This window comes from Tasmannia lanceolata, unplaced genomic scaffold (assembly GCF_043159265.1).
Source record: "Tasmannia lanceolata isolate RefF3 unplaced genomic scaffold, GAP_Taslan_0.1 ptg000018l, whole genome shotgun sequence".
In the NCBI taxonomy this organism is placed as follows: domain Eukaryota; kingdom Viridiplantae; phylum Streptophyta; class Magnoliopsida; order Canellales; family Winteraceae; genus Tasmannia; species Tasmannia lanceolata.
The window spans coordinates 70,318,202-70,337,836 of NW_027518695.1; the positions used below are offsets into that span (position 1 = coordinate 70,318,202).

Genomic DNA, 19,635 nt, shown 5'->3' on the forward strand with positions numbered 1-19,635 from the left:
AGAAAAAGGTGGGTTTTGGGATTTGTATTCTAAATGTAATCATTTCAAAAAAGTGATTTGATAGGGGGAGAAAGAGAGAGAGAGAGATAATCAAGGGCATTTTAGTCATATGCACTCTTGATTGGTGATTTACAAAACACCCCTCTTCAAATGTTATAGTCAGTAGAAACCCCTTCTATTTGGTCATTTTCCGAAGTTTTTTTTAGCACAAGCTGTATTTCCAAATTGCTAACCTTTTAAAACAATTCCAAATTGCTAACAACGTCAAGATCGACAGGGGTATTATGGTCATTTCGTCGCCCGTATTTTTTCGCGTTCATTAGACTCTCTCTCTCTCTCTCTCTCCCTCTCTCGTCTGAGTCTAGATCGCTGCAAATCTCCCGATCTCGCCATGTCTCAACCTCTGATAAAGAAAGACGATGATCGTGATGAGGAAGGTTGGTCCCGGAAGCCCAGAGATCTTCTTTATAATCACTGGTTTCGATTATTTCTTCAGTTAATCGTTCAATCTTTGTATCTTGGATTAAATTCTTGTTCTAAGCCGACCTCTGACGTTATTTTTCTTATTAAATTATTGTATCGATTTCGATTATAGGGTTAGAAGCTCTAGATCAGTACTTTTGGCTTCAGATCTAGGGTTTGATCCTGTATTTCAGATGTGTATTCAGATGAACAGATCATTTTGAAGGATTTTTGTTTATTCTACTGGATCTGATGCGCATTTTTCATTTCTATTGCAATGTAAATTGAATTATTGTTTCGATTTTGGTTTTATGGTAGGAATCTCTAGATCAGTACTTTTGGCTCCAGATCTATGGTTTGATCCCTTCTTTCATATATGTGTATTCGGATGAACTGATTATTTTTGAGGTTTTTTGTTTACTTCGCGTGTTTCTCTTGTAATTTAGGTTGTGTTGGTGCTGAAATCTCGGAGCTGTATTCTGTTTTTGCATCGCATTTACGATCTTGTTGTTTGGTGGAATAATTTCTAATAAAGTTTTTATGATTTTTCTTTTTCAGCAGAGTACTCGCCTTTCACGGGGATCGAGAAGGGTGCAGTCCTTCAAGAAGCTAGGGTTTTCAATGATCCTCAGCTCGATCCCAGAAGATGCTCTCAGGTTTGGTCTATTGCTCAGTTTGGCAATTATTTGTCCTTTGTTTGATTTATTGTCACACGATTGATTTTCGGGTGTTAATTTTCGATATCCAGGTCATCACAAAACTGTTGTATTTAATCAATCAAGGAGAAACATTTACAAAGGTCAGGTTTCCTTTCATCCTTTTCTTTCTAGCTGTTTTGGCTTGGTTGCACTGGCATGCTGTCTCTTGCTTGAATGATCTATATGATTTTGATATAACTATATACACCCACCAAAAAAAAAAAATCTATGTAGGTCGAGGCCACAGAAGTGTTTTTTGCAGTTACAAAGCTTTTTCAGTCCAAGGATACTGGGCTGAGGAGAATGGTTTATTTAATGATCAAGGAACTCTCACCCTCCGCAGATGAGGTTATATGTCAAAAAAGTTTTTTACTGTTCGATTTGTTTATTATTGTCATTTTCTGTTTAAATTTGCAGTTTTTTTCTTTGTTAGAATCAGGTGTTGACTATTAACAATGTTAATGAAAGGTTATCATCGTCACAAGCTCTTTGATGAAGGATATGAACAGCAAGAGTGACATGTATAGAGCCAATGCTATACGTGTTCTTTGTAGAATTACTGATGGAACCCTTCTTACCCAAATTGAGAGATACTTGAAGCAAGCAATTGTCGACAAGAACCCTGTTGTTGCTAGTGCTGCTCTTGTTAGCGGTGTTCACCTGCTCCAGGTACAATCAATTTGCTCCTGGTTTTCATTGATTTATCTAGTATTAGATTTGCTCTCTTAATTTTGTTCCTATTTCAATAGACGAATCCAGAGATTGTGAAAAGGTGGAGTAATGAGGTACAAGAAGCTGTTCAATCAAGGGCTGCCCTTCTACAGTTTCATGCTCTAGCTCTTCTTCATCAGGTATGGCAGAACCTTAATTTTCTTCTATGTGTTTTATCTTATGCAGAATTCTAATGAGATATTTGCTTTGCATATCTAGTTACAGTCTTAGTTGAATTGGGGCAATGACAATGTAGCTTCAAACTTATTGGATGGCCTAATCAATATATTATGAATTAGTGAAGTCTTTGGTTGTTTAAGCAATTGGTGTGTATGTCAGATAAATTGTTGAAGAAGGGAAGCTTCTATTTTTGTTTGCCCACTGCCCTCATATCACGAGATGGCAAGAGATCACACACATGCTTTTTTTTTTTTACAACAAGAGATGACAAGCACCAAGATGAACATTAAGAACGATAGTGACAGACATCAATAGTTCCCCAAAACAATAAGGCGGAGTGATCTTTAGGGGGAGTCCCTAGCGTGTGGTTACTCTAGTAACCACTTACTAGTGATTTTTTTTATGAATGCGACAAATCTGTGCCATATAAGCTTGGCACGTAAGCTTAAAGAATCATAGAATTTCAAGTGAGATTCCAGTCTCTCTTACTGTTGATCCATTGAAAAGACATTATTGGAATCACCTCTGCCTAGGTTTTAAGTGAGGAATTCAGGTTTTAAAAATCTCTCCTGCATCCTGAGATTTCTAAAACCTGGAAATATGGGGGGATCTGCTACTCTCTTGCTGATGGAAAGAAGGGCGAGAGGTCAAAAACGAGTCAAAAACGACAGCTGGTCCGCTTCTTCTCTTGTCTCTTAGCTACAATTTTGAAGTAATCCCGGATTGTAAAATCTGCGTATCCAAACGGCCCCTAAAACTTCAAAAACCAATTCTACGACCTTCCTCGAAGGTCATGTTTAAAACATCCCTATTAGATGCCAAAAGAAACCTTTGCAATCTTCATCGAAGATCTTGAAAACAACTCCCCCATAGGTTAATAATCTTCCTCCATCTTGTGCGATCTTCCTTGAAGATCTTGAAGAAAACCTACTACAGGGTTAAAGCGAAAACCCCCAATACATTCCATCGACAACACCTGTGTAGATAAGCAACCAAAGACTGTGGTCAATCCTATCCAGGAAAACTATACCAATCTAAACCAAAAACATAATAAAACTGTTTTAAAAAAGAAACCTCCAGAAAATAGTGCTCACCCCTTTACTTCATGAATGCTTTAAAGTTTAAACTCCCTACTGCCTTTTCTTGGGTTTTTTTCTTTTTTTTCCTCCCGCATCCCTCTTGTCTATTTCGAGGAACATTTTTTCCCCTTCAACATTCTCTTCGTACCCTGTTCCCAGATGGTCCCCCATTTTTGTCATTTCCTCATACTTGTCAGAGTAAGCCTTCTCTTCTTCTTCCAACACTTCCTTCTCATCCTCCGACACCACCTTCCCTTCTTCCTCTGAAACCTCCTTTTCTCCTTCTAGTAAAACTTATTCAGCCCTATCAATACATGATTTAATTTTCCTACTGAGTTCCGCTCCCATCGAGTCTCTTGTCATTTTAGACTCCTCATCATGGAAAACTATTTCCTTCTCCTTCCCCTTTTTTTCCGCCGAAGCGGCTTCCAACCGAGCCTTTCTTTCCTTCCGCTCCTCTTCCAGGCATTGTTTAAAGTATGGCAACTTGTACTGTGGTATGCAAACTTCTTTTACAGACCTTTTCCCTGTTGTAAGCCCAAGGTTCCCATGGGTTAATCATTCATCTTACCTTCTTGTTTTGATGCTAGCAAACCAAATTGATTAGCATTTATGGACTGATGTGTTGCTTTGAGGTTTTGTGTTGTATACAAGAATTTCATGTCATAATCGCAATTACACAACTCTTCACAACACATGACTTGTGGATCAAGGATCAAAGGAACCAAGAGCTTGCACTATATTGGAGTCATCCTCATTTGAAGATGCTCAAGTAAAGAAGCTCATCATGAAGATCCCACAAGTTCCTAAGCAAGTGTCAAGGAGCTTGGAGTTGAACATGCCATGGTGACACCTCATGTACCTCAACATACATTGAAGATTGGAGGACAAGTCACAGGAGCCAAACAAGGTCAAGCAGTTCACTCACAAGCCGAAGAAGTTCAAGAAAGTGCAAAGGAGCCAAGACATTCCAAGAAGACTCAAGGTTCTTGTTTTTAGAATATATTTGGAGTCCTCTTGATTTTATGTTTAAATGCACTTTCAAAAGGTTTTCAAATAGTTTTTATACTTAACATTTTACATCTTTGAAAACCATCAACACACCCAAAAATGTGTTTGAAAACCTTAGACTTAAGCTCAAAGACCATTGCCCACAAGCCCTTGGATTTTAAAGTTAAAATGGAATTTCACTCAGGGCCGGTCGACCGGGCTATGCAGGGCGACCGCAGGATGGAACCTGGAAATCCAGGCCATCTCGAGTTTTATCGGGCCGGTCGACCGGGTTAAGCCGTGCGACCGCGGATGCGCTTCTGTTTCAAATAGAACAATCCAATTTGGTCTAGGGCGGGTGACCGCCGTAGTTCGGTCGACCGGGATAGGTTTTATGAGTCAAATTTTTGAGCAAACAGTTAGCCCTCGCCGAGCGACCGCCATGTGGCCGGTCGACCGCCGTGGTCGAGCAAACTAGCCGTTGGGGCGTTTTCTGCTTGACTTTTTCAAGCCATTTAATTTTACCCCAAACGGTCATATTTTCAAATATATTATATATACATCATTAAAACCTATCTCCATAAGCTTTTGAACATTAGAGAAAGATCAAATCCCATTTCTCTTTGAGCTTCAACTTTTTATTTCAAAAGCTAAAAACCTCTTTGATCTTCCATTTCTACATGTTATCAAGAGGCACTCCATAGGGCTTTTATTTGTTTATTTCTTGGAGTGATTGCGAGCTTCAATGTTGTAATCCGCCTATTAAGAGGCAAGAGAGTTTTTCTTTTTATTTGTTATTCATGAGAGGGTCTTCTCTTCGGCCCGTAAAGAAAGGTGAAGAAAATGGTCTCCGATTCGGCCTATGAAGAAAGGTGAATCATGTGTGAGGGTTTGATTCCCATGCCAAGGCTTCGTGCCACGGGCTTCGCTTTGGCCCTTGAGAATGGAAAAACTTATTGTAAGAGCTTCGAGATTAGGCTTGAAATCTCACCATAGTGGAGTACCCAAGGAGCCAAACTTGGAAGAGTGGAGTAGGTCAAGTTGTGACCGAACCACTATAAAATCTTGGTGTCCTCATTGTGGTGTGCATTGTCTCTTTCTCTCTTCCTTTCCTTCTCTTGCACGCGTGGTGATTGGTAATCTATAACCTTACTTGTGTTTATGCCTTAATTGAACAAGGGTTAGTAAATGCACTTGTGTTAAATGTTATAAACCCTAATTGCATTATGATATTCATTTGAACAAGGGTTAGTAAATGTGCATGATTGGAAAGTCTAAATCATAGCTTTTATTGATATACATATTTTAACAAGGGTTAGACTAATTAGTGCTTAATTAAAAGATTAATCTTTAATCTCCCTTAATTAAGCCTAAAATTTCTAATTGACCAATTCGCCGCCCCTCTTGGATTATCACACCTGCATTTCACCTGTCAATTGAAAAAATCCTTCCTCATTCTCCATTGCTTCCTTCTTGAATTTTTTCCATTGAACTTTCATGTACTCCATTGCAATTTCACTTTTCTTCGGAGATGCCTCACAGGATCTCTTCTTTTCATCCCCTCCTATTTTGGGTGTTGAGACATCTTCCCTTACGGCCTTCCCTTTACCTCTATCATCCACTCTTTCCTCTTCTTCGGAGGACGACGAATCGCCAGGTTTCTCATAACTTTCTAACATTTTTAATATATCGGAGACGAACTGTTTCTTTTTTTGTTCATTTCTGTTTGAGCGATGGTCATCACGATTCTTCTTAAAGGGTACACAACCGCCGTTTCTAGCCTCTCTGAGAGGAAAGTTGTTGTGATGACTATTAGTCTTATCGACGCGGTTTAAAAGAGAGCCTTTTCCAACACGAAAGCTTTTTGAATTCCAATCTTAGTTTACACCTTTACGAGCCAAGTGTCGCTTCTCAGTTGCTTTCGTGTTCAGTTTGCAAAAATTCTTTTTGTAGCCAAAATTTGAAGTTTTCGAGGCTACACCCAGTCTGAAGTCTTTTCTACCCCGATGTTCTGATTTTGGTGCGGGTTCTTTAGGAAAAGTAGTTTTTTCTTGTCGGCGATTATTCTGATTTTGGTGCAGGTTCTTTAGGAAAAGTAGTCTTTTCCTGTCGGTAACTATTTTCTTGATTTAGTCCCCCTCGGTGTAAGGTCTCCTGTAAGAAGGCGCCAGGTGTTAGGACATTAATTGTGTCTTGCTTGCATGGTTTTAAATTTCGGCCGAAACATTTCGGTTTCGGCTACGACCGAAACGAAATTTACATTAAGTCATTTCTTTACAAGATTTCGGCAAAATTTCACCGAAATTCCGAAATTTCGCCGAAATGTCATCGAAATTTCGTTTTTAGCCTTTTTTACAAAATTTCCACCGAAATTCTTAAAAAGTCCACCAAAATGTTATAATTGCCACCGAAATTTATGAAATATCCACCAAAATAGCCGAAATTTCCATTGAAATTGCTGAAATTTCGGTCGAAATTAAAAATAAAAACGAAATCATAGTCATATTTTTACATGATTTCGGCTGAAATGTTGGCCTGAAACCGAAACGTTTCGGTTTCGGTGGTGACCGACACCGAAACCGAAATTTAAAACCTTGCTTGCTTGTTAGCCTCAAAGTTCGTAGTCCTTGGCCTTAGAGATCCAGCTAGGGAAGTCTCAGCTATTGACTGGCTAGGTGGAAATTTTAATTTAGAATTCAACGACTCTTTCTGGCCCTCCCGTGATTGCCTCATTTTGCCTTTTTTGTCCCCCTTCTCCACCATTCTCTCATCCGGCAGCAGAGGGAAGAAGCCGGTGATGTTTTTTCCAATCTGGCTAGTCAATTGGGACGAACCTTCCTCATTTTCCTCTTCAGGCATGCATCTAACTTGAACTAAATAAACTTTGTTATCCCCTTTTAACTTAATAAATGGTGTCACCGACTTCCAATACTGAGTTAAGACCTTTACTGAGGCGAAACCCACGTAGTAATCATGATTCCCTGATAGTTGGATTTGAAACACTTGTCCAAAAAGCTTTCCCAAAGCTTCTACTGTTGATAATGACCATGCATAGAGAGGAATATCATAAAATCTTAAACATACTGTTTTTGCCCCAGAATGTATGGCCGGGTTCTAGGAATGTAGGGAGGTCATGTAATGACGCCAAGCATCTCCTACTTTTCGAAGGATCCGTAATGCCTTCTGTTCCGAGTCAAACCTGAAAAGAACCTCCGAGCTATTAGTTGCAAGGGGCTTTGATAATAATGGTATATTCCAATCTTTAACTGCCCACTGCCATATCTCCTCCAGGTCCCATGAGGGATTTTTCGTACACCCCACCAAGCATTTTTTTCAGTTACTTTTTACCGTCTTCCACCTCATTTCTTGTTATGGAGATTTCAGGGTATCTCGCCAAAGCACCCAAATCAGGGGGGACGACACCTCTTTCTTTTCTTGCCTTGTGAAGACCCCTTCTTCTTCTATTGACCCTTCATCTCTAGCACTTGCACACTTTCTACATTTATTTCGGTTGCCAAAGTTGTAGTATCCGCAGGCTGCGCACTTCCAATTCTCAGATTGTTTCGAGGTCGATGGTAGCCCCAGATCCTCCGCGCATCTTCCTAAGTGTCTTTTGTGATTAGAAAGATTTCCTCTGACTTCTAAGGTTCTCTCTCCTCTATTTCTGGAAATTGGATCATACTCTCGGGGGCTTCTCGGCAAAGATCGGGGTGATGATAAACTCCGACCATTTCCTAACAGCACCAATTTTTTCCTACAACAATCTTTGTCGATCTCCAACCATTGCAGAGCTTCAAGGACCATGTATCCAGCCTCTATTATGTCTGATATAGATCTTTGAGGCTTTCTATCTTGTTGCCACAACTGCAGGTTCCGATAGCTTTGTTCCTTCCTAGGTAGAGAATGTCCGGGGAGCTTTCCGACGCTTGCCAAAGAACTCCCGAACTCCTGAACTCCCATTCTCCAATCTGTGATTTCCAGAGTGGATTTTGCCGGTAACCCTCCTCTCCTACACCAAAACTCCAAAACAAATATGAAATGGTTATGCGAGAAAGATGAACTATGGTTATAGAAAATAAGTTGAACTAATGACATAAGGTTAATGGCAATATGCTATAATTTTATAGCTGTCTATCCTCCAGGGGTGCTAAATAACATAAAGTAATCGTAGGAAACCAAAAGTTGGGAATATTGTGTTGAAGGACCAAGTGCTGGCAGGACTATGAATGAGCGCAGGAAGAGGAGTGGGAGGAATGCAAGAAGAGTGGTAACAAGTGGAAATAATAGAAGAATCCCTGGAGAGTTTAACAGTGGAGGATTGGAAATGTAGAGAGTATGGATACATGGACTTCAGTCATACAATCCAATGCCATGTTTGTTGGAAGGTATGTTATTTGCAAGATCAAAAGAGAGAGGGAAGAGTATGGATTCGAATAGGAGGGCAGAACTATTGGGTAAGATCAACATCATAGGGATTGTGGGAGATATCCTGTGGGAAGCCATATTCGAGAATGACTTGGTATGAAAGAGGCAAGGCACTATAAAAAATGCCAATATGGACCAAGTAGTGGTAGTGGGTCAGGAAGTTGTGCATGAGAAAAATCAATCATGAAGGCTTCTCTAGTCTCTTGAGTGGGTCAAGAAGGTGTGAATTCCATCTTTATCATCCGTATTCAAATGAAAGGTGTGTGAGGGGTTACCACCTACTATGAAAGAGATTCTCCTACCCTCATCTTAGCTTTCCAAGGAGCATTCGTTGAGAACGGTCAAATTTTTGACGATTCTCATCATCAATTTGTGTATCGCCTGTAGAAATTGTGATAGGAGTTTAGGACCCCTTTGTAGGGTTGATTTTGACAAGGTGTATGATCATGTCGATTTTGGAATTTATTGACTAGGTCGAATTGGATTTGATATGATTTAGAGGAGCTGAAGGGATTATTATCTAGGCTACACTTTTCCTTTCTTATAGATGATAAGCGTGTTGCTTGAGGGAGATTACGCAAGGAGACCCACTCTCTCCTCTTCTCTTTATGCTCGTGGCCAAAGCTTTGTGCATTCTTCTTTGTAGGGTTGAGAAGAGGAACATAATTGAAGGTTGAGAGGTGGACATATCTCAGCTTCTATTTGTCTATAATGTGTTGATTTTTGGCATGCAAATTCGACCCTGTTGAGGCTTTTCTAGGCGATGTTGGGCCTTTATATGAATTTGAGTTTCAGGCGGTTCGAGGCAATGTTGGGCCTTAAAATGAATTTGAGTAAAATTTCTGTTGTTGGTATCCATGTCATAGTTTTAAAACTTCCCCGCGTCATCGTGGACTTCCCCGAGTCGACTCCCTTTTCCCTTGACCGTGTTCCGCATTTTGCCCTAGAGACTCAATAAAAACTCCTTTGACTCTCCTGAGTTATGACCATGTCAACCGAGAGTACTCAGCCACGTCAACCGTGTTCTTGGCCGCATCCGCAATCGACAATGATTTTCCTTGGCCATATTTTGACCTGTATCCACATTTTAAACACCGATCCATGTTGGGGTTGTAAGATGAATATTCTTGTGGATTTGTTGAGCTGCAAGGTCGAGAGTATCCCTTTTTGAAACTTGGGGTTCTCGCTTTGCATTAGGACGCTGTCCAAAGTCCAATGAGTTTTGGGGCTCAATAGCGGGGGAGTAGAAAAGAAACTTGTCACACTGAAAAAGAAGTATTTCTCATTTAGAGGAAGGTTCACTCCCATCAATTCATGGGAACTCTCACTATTCTTTACGTCCTTGTTTTAAATCTCCAAATTGATAGCAGGCCGATTGGAGAATCTTTAAAGGAACATCCTTTAGGAATGGAGAAGGCAATAAAATCAAGCATCTCATCAATTTGAATGAATTGTGTAAGTCAAAGAAGAATGTACGGGCATATGGGGCTTGGCTTGGGCAACCTAGACTGCCTAGACCGAGAACAAAGTTGTCTTATTGAAGTGACTATGTGTGCGTGCACGCATGCTTGTGTGGGGGTTGGGGGTGGGGGGGTTCATGATTGTTGACAAGCATGATGTACGCTGCAAAGGGTGGGGGAGTAGGAATCTTCCAAGTCGTGGAGGCTCAAACGCATGACAGTCTGTTGTTACTTAAAAGTAATCTCCGAGTCATGCATATCTGGGCTTCTATGGTGTGGTTACGTCTGTGGCTATTAGCCTAGATCCTTTTTTTTTGAGTAGCAGATTTGCATTGATCATTGTCTCTGGAGAAATGGTTAAGGCGAATTTGGAAATAACTTTTAGTTGAACATTGTGGATGACAAAGTTGACTATCTCTTTGAACTTTGGAACATTGGATGGGTGTATGTGTAGCCCTTTTTAAAAAAAGGCCAGGTTGGGTTTTGGAAAGTGATGGGGTCTTTTTGCCAAAGTCTTTTTTCTCGTTATCTTGTTTCTAAATTGGTTACTCCTCCCCTCTAGTAAATTTGGAGCAACTTGATGCCTCCTAGAGTTGAATCTTTCGTTTGGATGGTTATGGCATTAGTTAAGTACTTGCGACGTGTTCAAAATACAAACATTTGGTGTGCAATATGTGTTCTTTGTAGGGAAGCGAAGGAGATATAGAAACACCTATTTATCCGTTGCAAAGTGGTGGCTTAAATTTGTTTGTCTCTTCTCCTATGATTTGAGATTTTGTGGGTGTTCCCCATGTCAGCAAGTTTATTTTCTCATTATCTTGTTTCTAAATTGGTTACTCCTCCCCTTTTGTTACTCCAAATTAACGAAAGAGGAGGGCAAGAAGCGAAAGCGAAGGCTCTCAGGAAGGTGGGAAGCAGGAAGCGTGAAGGGTCAGAGAATTTTTTTAATAGTTAAATATTTAAAAAAATAAAAAAAAATAAAAAATTACTAAAAAATATAAGAAATAATTATATGAACCAAATATTAAAAAAATACTTTTTATTAAAAGATCCAACATTTACTTAAAGGAAAATCACTATCAGTTGAAATGCCTATGTTGACCAGTGCCTGACAAGAAGAAAAATTTTTAGAAATCAAATTATGAGATTTATTTTACCAGACTTTTGAGATTTAATAATGTTTGGACATGATAGAATTTTTGAATTTTTAAAATTGGAAAAATTCCCCATCGTTTGTAAGTTAAGATTTTGACCCGGCTCGTTTTTTTTCGAATTTTGTACGAGAACTGAAAGTTGACTTTTTATCCTTTTAGATTTGGGTCTTGAAACTATTTTTAATAGATTCAAATGGGCGTTATTCCCATATTTACATGTAAATCTTAAGTACTTAAATGACTTCACATGTAAATACTGAGAAGAGGAAGAGAAGAGGACTAGCAAGAGACAAGGAGGGTAGATAGGAAACACGCTTCCCATGGAGTGGGATACTCGTTTCCCATAGAGTGGAAGTTGAATTTCCCATAGAGTGGGAATCGTGTTTCCCACGTTTCCGAAATGAGATTCCCAAAAATCGGGGAATCGAGAAGATTCCCGTTTCTGAATCGATTTCGGGGAATCGAGATTCCACATTTTTAGTAGAGATTCATGCTTCCTTGATTTGGAGCAACTTGATGCCTCCTAGAGTTGAATCTTTCGTTTGGATTGTTGTGGCATTAGCTAAGTACTTGTGACGTGCTCAAAAGACAAACATTTGGTGTAATATGTGTTCTTTGTAGGGAAGCGAAGGAGAGATATAGAAACACCTATTTATCCGTTGCAAAGTGGTGGCTTAAATTTGTTTGTCTCTTCTCCCATGATTTGAGATTTTGTAGGTGTTCCCCATGTCAACATTAGAAGTTCTTTCGTGGAGAAAAGGTTCGTTTGTTGAAAAAGGTAAAGCTATGACATTTTAGTCCATATGCTATGTTTTGCGGTATTTGGAATGAAACAAATGCAAGGATTTTCATTAACAAGTCCAAATCTCCTTGGAACTTGACCATATACATCAAAGCCTTTATCATGGTCACTGCATGGTCATCACTCGTCAGCAATAAAAAAATGTTGGGCTCTACTGGTGGATGATTTACAATGCAAATGGAAGGACATTTCTTGATTTTATACAGCAATGGAAAAGGTGATTGTTTGATGGGAGCCGTCTGCAAATAGAAATCAAGCTTAACTTAACTTTGATCGTATCTCTTGCTATAATTGGGGATTGGTGGTGTTTGTGGATTTTCTAGTGGTGCTAATAGGGATATCATCCAGGTTTATTCCATTCCCATTGGTGTGGCAGATTCTATTGAGGCAGGAGCCCACTTCTTTCTAATTGGTCTTCCCATATTCAAGACAGAGTCAAACGGGGTCCTTTTTGGCTGAAGGTGACTCTCAAGTATCCTCGAGTGGACTTCAAAGTCTGGCATCGAGTCATGGAGACCTGCGAAATGGATCATATATATTAACAATTTGTCTAGAGACATTTTGCCTAACTTTGACCATGTTACTTATAGTGCTAATAAAATAGTCGATACTCATTGAAGTGTGTGGATGGAGAGAACCCAGTCATTGGAGAGGAGTTACCTTGTAATTGTTGGAAGGTTTTAGTTGTCATTTTTGTTTTCTGTTTTGTTTCTTTTGTTTATTGTTATGAGCCTCCTCTCCTTATAGCTCCTTATGTTTCTTGATAAAATTTTGTTTTCTCTTCATTTTTCATAAGAAAAAAAAACAATAAAAAAAGTTTATTGCTGGAATCGCACAAGTAGGAAACTCCAAACTTTAGAACTTGTAATCCTAAGTATATATGAGGTCTTATTTTATGTTCTCATTGAAGAATTACGCATCAAAGATCTTGCTAAGGTCCTAGCAGAACAGTTGAAATGTGTCCTCCCCCAATTAATCTCTGGTAGCCAAAGTGCTTCGTTAGTGAAAGAAACATTCTGGATTGCTCTATGATCGCTAATGAGGTAGTGGGTTTCTATCATAAAGTAGGAGTTGGTGAGATTGTTTTTAAATTGGATATGGAGAAGGCCTATGATAGAGTAGAGTGGAAGTGTTTGGATTATTTGATGGACCGAATGAGATTTGGAGTTAGATGGAGATCTTGGATTAGGAAATGCATATCATCAGGTGGTTCTCTATCCTTATCAACGGAGTCCTAAAAGGTTTTTTTCAAGTTTTCTAGGGGGGTGAGACAAGGTGACCCCTTATCCCCCCTTCTCTTTGTTATTATAGCAGAGACATTAAGCTGCTTGATTGAGAAAGGGAAATCAGTTGGAATAATTCTCATTAAGGCTGTCCTAGTGAATATCCCAATTTACAAACCGTCTGTATTCAAATGTCCTATGAATGTGGTAAAAAGAATGGAACAGATTCAAAGAAGATTCTTGTGGTGGTGGTAGGTTTTTTTTTTTTTTTTTTTTTTTTTTGTGGTGGGGGGTTAATGAAGACAAGCGGGGATTCCTTTTGTTAAATCGGAAGATGTCTACAAATCAATTAAGGGTGGTGGTTTAGGTATAAGCATGGTTTTAAATTTCGGCCAAAACGTTTCGTTTCGGCTGAAATATTTCGGTTTCAGCCGCGACCGAAACGAAATTTACAAGAAGTCGTTTCTTTACAAGATTTCGGTGAAATTTCGGTTGAAATTTCGTTTGTAGCCTTTTTTTACAAAATTTCCACCGAAATTTTAAATAGATTCACCGAAATTTTTAAAAAAGTCCACCGTGTTATAATTCCAACCGAAATTTATGAAATATTCACCGAAATAACCAAAATTTCCATTGAATTCACCAAAATTCTAGACATATTCGAGCGAAATTAAAAGAAAAAAATGAAATTATAATCATATTTTTACATGATTTCGGCCGAAATTTTGTCCCGAAACCGAAACGTTTCGGTTTGGTTGGTGACCGAAACCGAAATTTAAAACCTCGAAGGTTAAGGAGGTGAATATTTCTCTATCGGGGAAATGGTTGTAGAGATTTGGAAAAGAGGGATCTCATCTTTGGGTGAAAGTAACTGTGAGCAAATATGGCGCCTCTCTAGGTCAGTGAGAGTTTGAGGATAGATTTAGATGCCCAGGGGTAACGGTTGGGAGAGATATCTTGCGGTTTCGCCATTGCTTCACCGAAGATATTCGATTCAGAGTCTATTCTGGCGAGAGGATAAGTTTCTGGTTTGATAAGTGGTGCACCGATCGGCTGTTGAAAGAGACCTTCCCTGAACTGTTTGCCATGGCTGTTTCAAAGGCGGTGTTTGTTAAAGATTATATGGATAAAAGAGAAAGTGTAGTATGGAGGCCAACCTTTAGGAGGAATTTCTTTAATAGAGAGCTCATTACCGTATCCAGGTTCTTGAGTTACTGGTTGCAATAGTTCCCCCTTGTGAATTGCGAAGATGAGATTGTTTGGTCTTTGTAGAAGAGTGGTTTCTCCGTTACATCTTACGATGCATTTGCCGAAGGAGTTCCCCAACTTGTGAGATCCCCTATATTTGGAAGTGATTCGTTTCTCCTAAAGCAATCGCTTTACTATGGTATGTCATGACCATGGTTTTAAATTTCGATCGAAATCCAAAATTTCAGATTTCGGATTTCGGTTGACACTGAAACCATGAAATTCTGAAATTTCGGGAAATTGAATTTAAAAAAAATAAAAAAAATAGTATTATTCCGAAATTTCGGATATATTAAAATATTACTTTTTTTTTTCTATTACTGGATTTTGGCTGAAATTTCGGTTTCAGCAGCAATGAATCCCGGCGGATCGGAATGAGGAGCAGAAGATCTGGACGAGCAAGGGCTTTCGAGTGTCGGTAATCTGTAGCGATGGTGCCAAATCAGTGATGATGCGTGGAAATTTGGAACGGAGGCCATCAGGGTTGACAATTTACTTGGTTGTAGTCTGGGCTCAATTCCTAATACGTACTTGGGCCTCCCCGGGATGGTCGGAGACCCCCCAAAGGCTTGTGAGATTCTGTGATTGAGAGAGTGGAGTGGAAGCTTCTTCATAGATAAAGAAATTCCTATCCCTGGATGGACATATTACTCTTGCTGAAGTCATGACCACCAACCTTCCTCTATACTTTGCCCCTCTTTCGTTACCCTATTGAGTTGATGAATATAATTTTATCTGGAATGATAAGGATGGAACTAGGAAATTGCACCTGGCTAGTTGGACTGAGATGTGCCGGTCTAACAAAGAGGGTGGCTTGGGTGTTCAACAGTTGCGCATCATAAACAACGCCCTTCTCGGAAAGTGGATATGGAGGTTTGTGATAGACAAAATTCATCTATGGCGAGAAGTTATTGTAAGTGTGGTTTGAGCTATGGGGATTGGTATATTCACGAATTCACGAATCTTTCTTTTTGAGGTTTTGCCGAATCTGACCCTCGATATCCATGTCAGATTCCGACACTCGTATCTGTACTGATGCAACATAGGTGATTTCACTGTGAAATCTTTTATTAGAAATTGCCCTGAGTTTTGGTAGAAACATTAAATGTAGGGTTTGGACGGTGCCTACTTCGCACATAGGTTGTCTCTCAGTTGGTCTATGGGTTAGACAAAATCTTGATGATTGATCATCTGCGCGGAAGGGAATTATCATTGTTAATCATTGAGCTCTGTGCCATGCCTCCGAAGAAAACCCTGGATCGTGTCTTTCTTCATTGCAACTTTGTTCACGAGATTTGGAATTATATTTTTCAATTGTTTGGTGTTAGTTGGGTTTTGTCTGATCACGTTGTCGAGATTATTCAGGCCTTTTCAGGGCCTATCGGGATTATTGACTTGAATGAAGTGGAGGTTCATGCTATGTTATGTGCGATTAAACTTTGTGGATCTTTCTTCCTTGGACTCGCTCATTGTTGAGAGAGATTCCCTGATCGTGATTCGTTAGGTTCGAGATGGCTCTCCTTTCCCTTGGAGAGTTTCATTGATACCTTGGAGGAGATTTTGTATTTTGCTGATGGGTATGACACAAAATTTCACCATTTATTTCGGTCAGCTAATGGGGAAACAGACCAGCTCACTCGTTCAGGTGTGGCGAGAGCAAATCTAGAGTTGTTTGACCACCTTCTTCCTTGATGTAGTCGCTCCGCTTGATGAGTTATTTGTTCTTTCTTGGCCTTTTCTCGTGTTTGCTTTTGTTTCTTGGAACCTCGGTCTTGGGATTTTTCTCTTTTTTATTTTATCAATGCATTGTCATTTGAAAAAAAGTACGGAAAAATGCAAAACCTAATAGTGAGAAACCATAGCAATCCATTAACCTCATCAAAAGTACATCAAACCTTCATATATTTCACCCCTTGTATCACCCTATATAAACCCTCATTTCTTTTCTAGAGCAGTCCCAATTTAAAACTTAGTAAACCGACTTTTAAAACTATAGAACTTCTCAAACTAGATCCCTATTTGCTAAATTTAACTAAGAGCTCATTCCCCTGATACAAGTTAACTAATCCCAATCAAAAATTACCGTTTTATTAAGTTGGAAATTTTCCAAATCAGAAAGAGTTTATGTTCTGGCATAAAAGCACTATTTTCCACAAAAACCAACATAAACTATATGTCACAAATATCGTTCTCTAGAATTTCTTTGCAATGGAAAATTTGTGGATTTATTAAAAGTTTATATTGTTTTCGGGTTTATATCGTGGAAAAAACGATAAAATAAAATTATTTATGTAATTTGAGAACAAACTATAAAATAAAAATTTCCTAAAATTATCGCGATATTATCGTGATATTTTCATAGTAAATGATAAAAAATGAAAATATCGCTATATTTTTTAAAATCTCGGGATTATTTCGGGGTTTTGTTGTTTTATCAAAATGCCGTGATAAAATCGCGATATTTTGAAAAAGTCGGAGATATTTGTGACCATAAACTTTACCCACCAATTAAAATATCACTTGTGTTTGTATAAATAAATAAATATTACATGAGAAATATGGGTCTTGGAAACAGACCTGTGACCCTACTGCACATTATGCATGTAATGGCAGATACGTAGTTGGTCTTGATGAATGTGTTATGCAACTTCATTATGGTAAAGGCAGGATTTTGTATTATTCTTCTAAGCCATGTTCCCTCCACACTTTGTCTAAAAATTGTGTGCAGGAAACAATTTTCACGGACTTGAGTATAACGGATCTTATAATTTGACATCTATGGCAGGTCTTCGTTATGTCTCTATAAATGATTCACTCTGTGAGATGAGTGCTTAATGGCAACAATAAACTACTACCAATTTCTGGTTAAAGATTACATGGAAACACAGGACTTATTAAAATATTATTATTTTTAAGTGGATTGTTTAACTTGCAGATACGGCAAAATGACCGCTTGGCTGTTAGCAAGCTTGTTACCAGCTTGACAAGAGGAACAGTTCGCTCACCTTTGGCACAGTGCCTTTTGATACGATATACTAGCCAGGTACTTCTCTTTCATTTCAATTGATATGGTCAACTAGCTGGAGTTTTTTCTTGGACATTAAGCACGTACAAATTGAATGCACATCTGATTAGGTAATGCGGGAATCGAGTGTTAATACCCAAATGGGAGACCGTCCTTTTTATGATTATCTTGAGGGATGCCTGCGGCATAAAGCAGAAATGGTGATATTTGAGGCTGCTAGAGCAATAACAGAGCTTAGTGGTGTGTCCAGTCGAGAATTAACTCCCGCCATTACTGTTCTACAACTATTTTTAAGTTCATCCAAGCCAGTGCTTCGTTTTGCTGCTGTCCGAACTTTAAACAAGGTCCATTCTCTCATCTTCAGATAATACCTTTTTATATTTTTTGCATTTATTTTTCTTCAATGACTGTTAATTGTTTATCTACTTGGCAGGATTTACTCGCATCTCCTTCAAGATTTAGTTGCTCAATTTCATACTCGTTCCTTGTTCTTTAATTGCATCTTGTCTTTTGCAGATCTTGTGGTTAATATTGTTTCAGTAGAGGAGCATCAATGATTTCTAGTTGTAGAGTGTTCTCTTCGTGTAATATATATATATATATATATATATATATATATATATATATATATATATATATATATATATAATATGTAGGGATTTGCTCGTGTCCATAGCAGAAGGCATTTCACGGATGGGCTGTTGCACGTGAGAGCAGCCACATCATTAATGAAGACAAAATCTGCTGAAAAGTGAGCCGGTGTTGCTGCTGTCACATGCAACAGCCCGTCCGCGAAATGTTTTCTGCAATGGACGCTAGCAAATCCCATATATATATATGATTTGTGGACACGGACACGAGTGTCGCGTATCGACACAGACACGGAGTGTTTGACATGGCAAACTCCCAAAATTTAGACACGGCTAAAATAGAAGTACATATAATCATGATTTGTGGACATAGATTCGTGTGCCGAGTTTTGACACGAATACGGCAAACTCCCAAAGTTTAGAAACAAAGACACAGGTAAAATGGAAGTACATATAATCATGATTTGTGGACACAGATTCATGTGCCGAGTTTTGACACGGATATGGCAAACTCCCAAAGTTTAAAAATGAGGACACATCTAAAGTAGAAGTACATATAATCATGATTTGTGGACACAGATTCATTGCCGAGTTTTGACACGGATACAGGGTATATGACATGTCAACCCCTAAAAATATAGAAATAGTAGCACACTCATACACGTACATGCATGTATAGTTGTTGACACTTCTAGCAATACATTTAAAAGTGTCTAAAGGAGGGTCGACACAGGTGTCGTGTCGGCAATAAATTCAAAGTGTTGGCGAAATCATATATATATATATATATATATATATATATATATATATATATATTGTTAGCTACATTGAAGAAAGAAGAGAAGAAGATTTGGGGAGAATTCGTGAACGAAATAGGGGGCCCACATTTTGGGGGTGATCCTAAGCATTCATTTGGAAGGCCCCATCATGGATGGGGTGTGTACCAAAAATCAGCTCCATTGGATCATCTTAACCCCTCCATTTGTGGAGGGAAAAAATGGGCAGATTTGTGGACAAACAATATCTGTCCATTTTTCCCTCCACAAATGGACACCCTAAGATGATCCAATGGAGTTGATTTTTGGTACACACCCCATCCATGATGAGGCCTTCCAAATGAATGCTTAGGATCACCCCCAAAATGTGGCCCCCCCTATGGTTTATGAGCTCGGCTCAGATAAGCTTATCCGAGCAGCTGCTCACAAACCATTCCCTCACACACAATGACTAAACTGCGCTTAGGCTTGCGCAACATGTTTAACACTCCCCCTCAAGCTGGAGTGTATATATTATACATTTCGAGCTTCTTACAAGCATCTTTTAACTTAGCAGGTCCTAAGGCTTTGGTAAACACATCTACAAGTTGATCTGCTGATCAAGTGAACACGGTACATATTTTGCCTCTCTAAATCCTCTTACGAATGAAATGACAATCAACCTCAATGTGCTTGGTCCTTTCATGAAAGACAGGTTTATTAGCAATATAAATTCAGACTTGTTATCACAATTCAATCGAGCTGGGCCTGAAGATGAGAGACCAATCTCTAATAAGGAATGTAGCCAGATTAGTTCTCCACTAGTACAAGAC

The 19,635-nt window shown here is 39.0% G+C and overlaps 1 protein-coding gene across 2 annotated transcripts in view; it reads left to right on the plus strand.

The window, feature by feature from the left end:
* Positions 1-282: 282 nt before the first annotated feature.
* Positions 283-19,635, plus strand: part of LOC143849851 (coatomer subunit gamma-2-like) — a 58,318-nt gene continuing 38,965 nt past the window's right edge. The window contains exons 1-8 of one of the 2 annotated variants that reach the window (XM_077359117.1): positions 283-437; positions 1,021-1,118; positions 1,211-1,261; positions 1,395-1,508; positions 1,629-1,829; positions 1,910-2,011; positions 17,368-17,475; positions 17,568-17,801. In XM_077359117.1, the coding sequence (XP_077215232.1) occupies positions 392-437; positions 1,021-1,118; positions 1,211-1,261; positions 1,395-1,508; positions 1,629-1,829; positions 1,910-2,011; positions 17,368-17,475; positions 17,568-17,801 (954 nt within the window). In that variant the 5' untranslated portion in view covers positions 283-391. The remainder of the gene's footprint in view (positions 438-1,020; positions 1,119-1,210; positions 1,262-1,394; positions 1,509-1,628; positions 1,830-1,909; positions 2,012-17,367; positions 17,476-17,567; positions 17,802-19,635) is intronic. The other variant, XM_077359118.1, reaches the window with a different exon arrangement.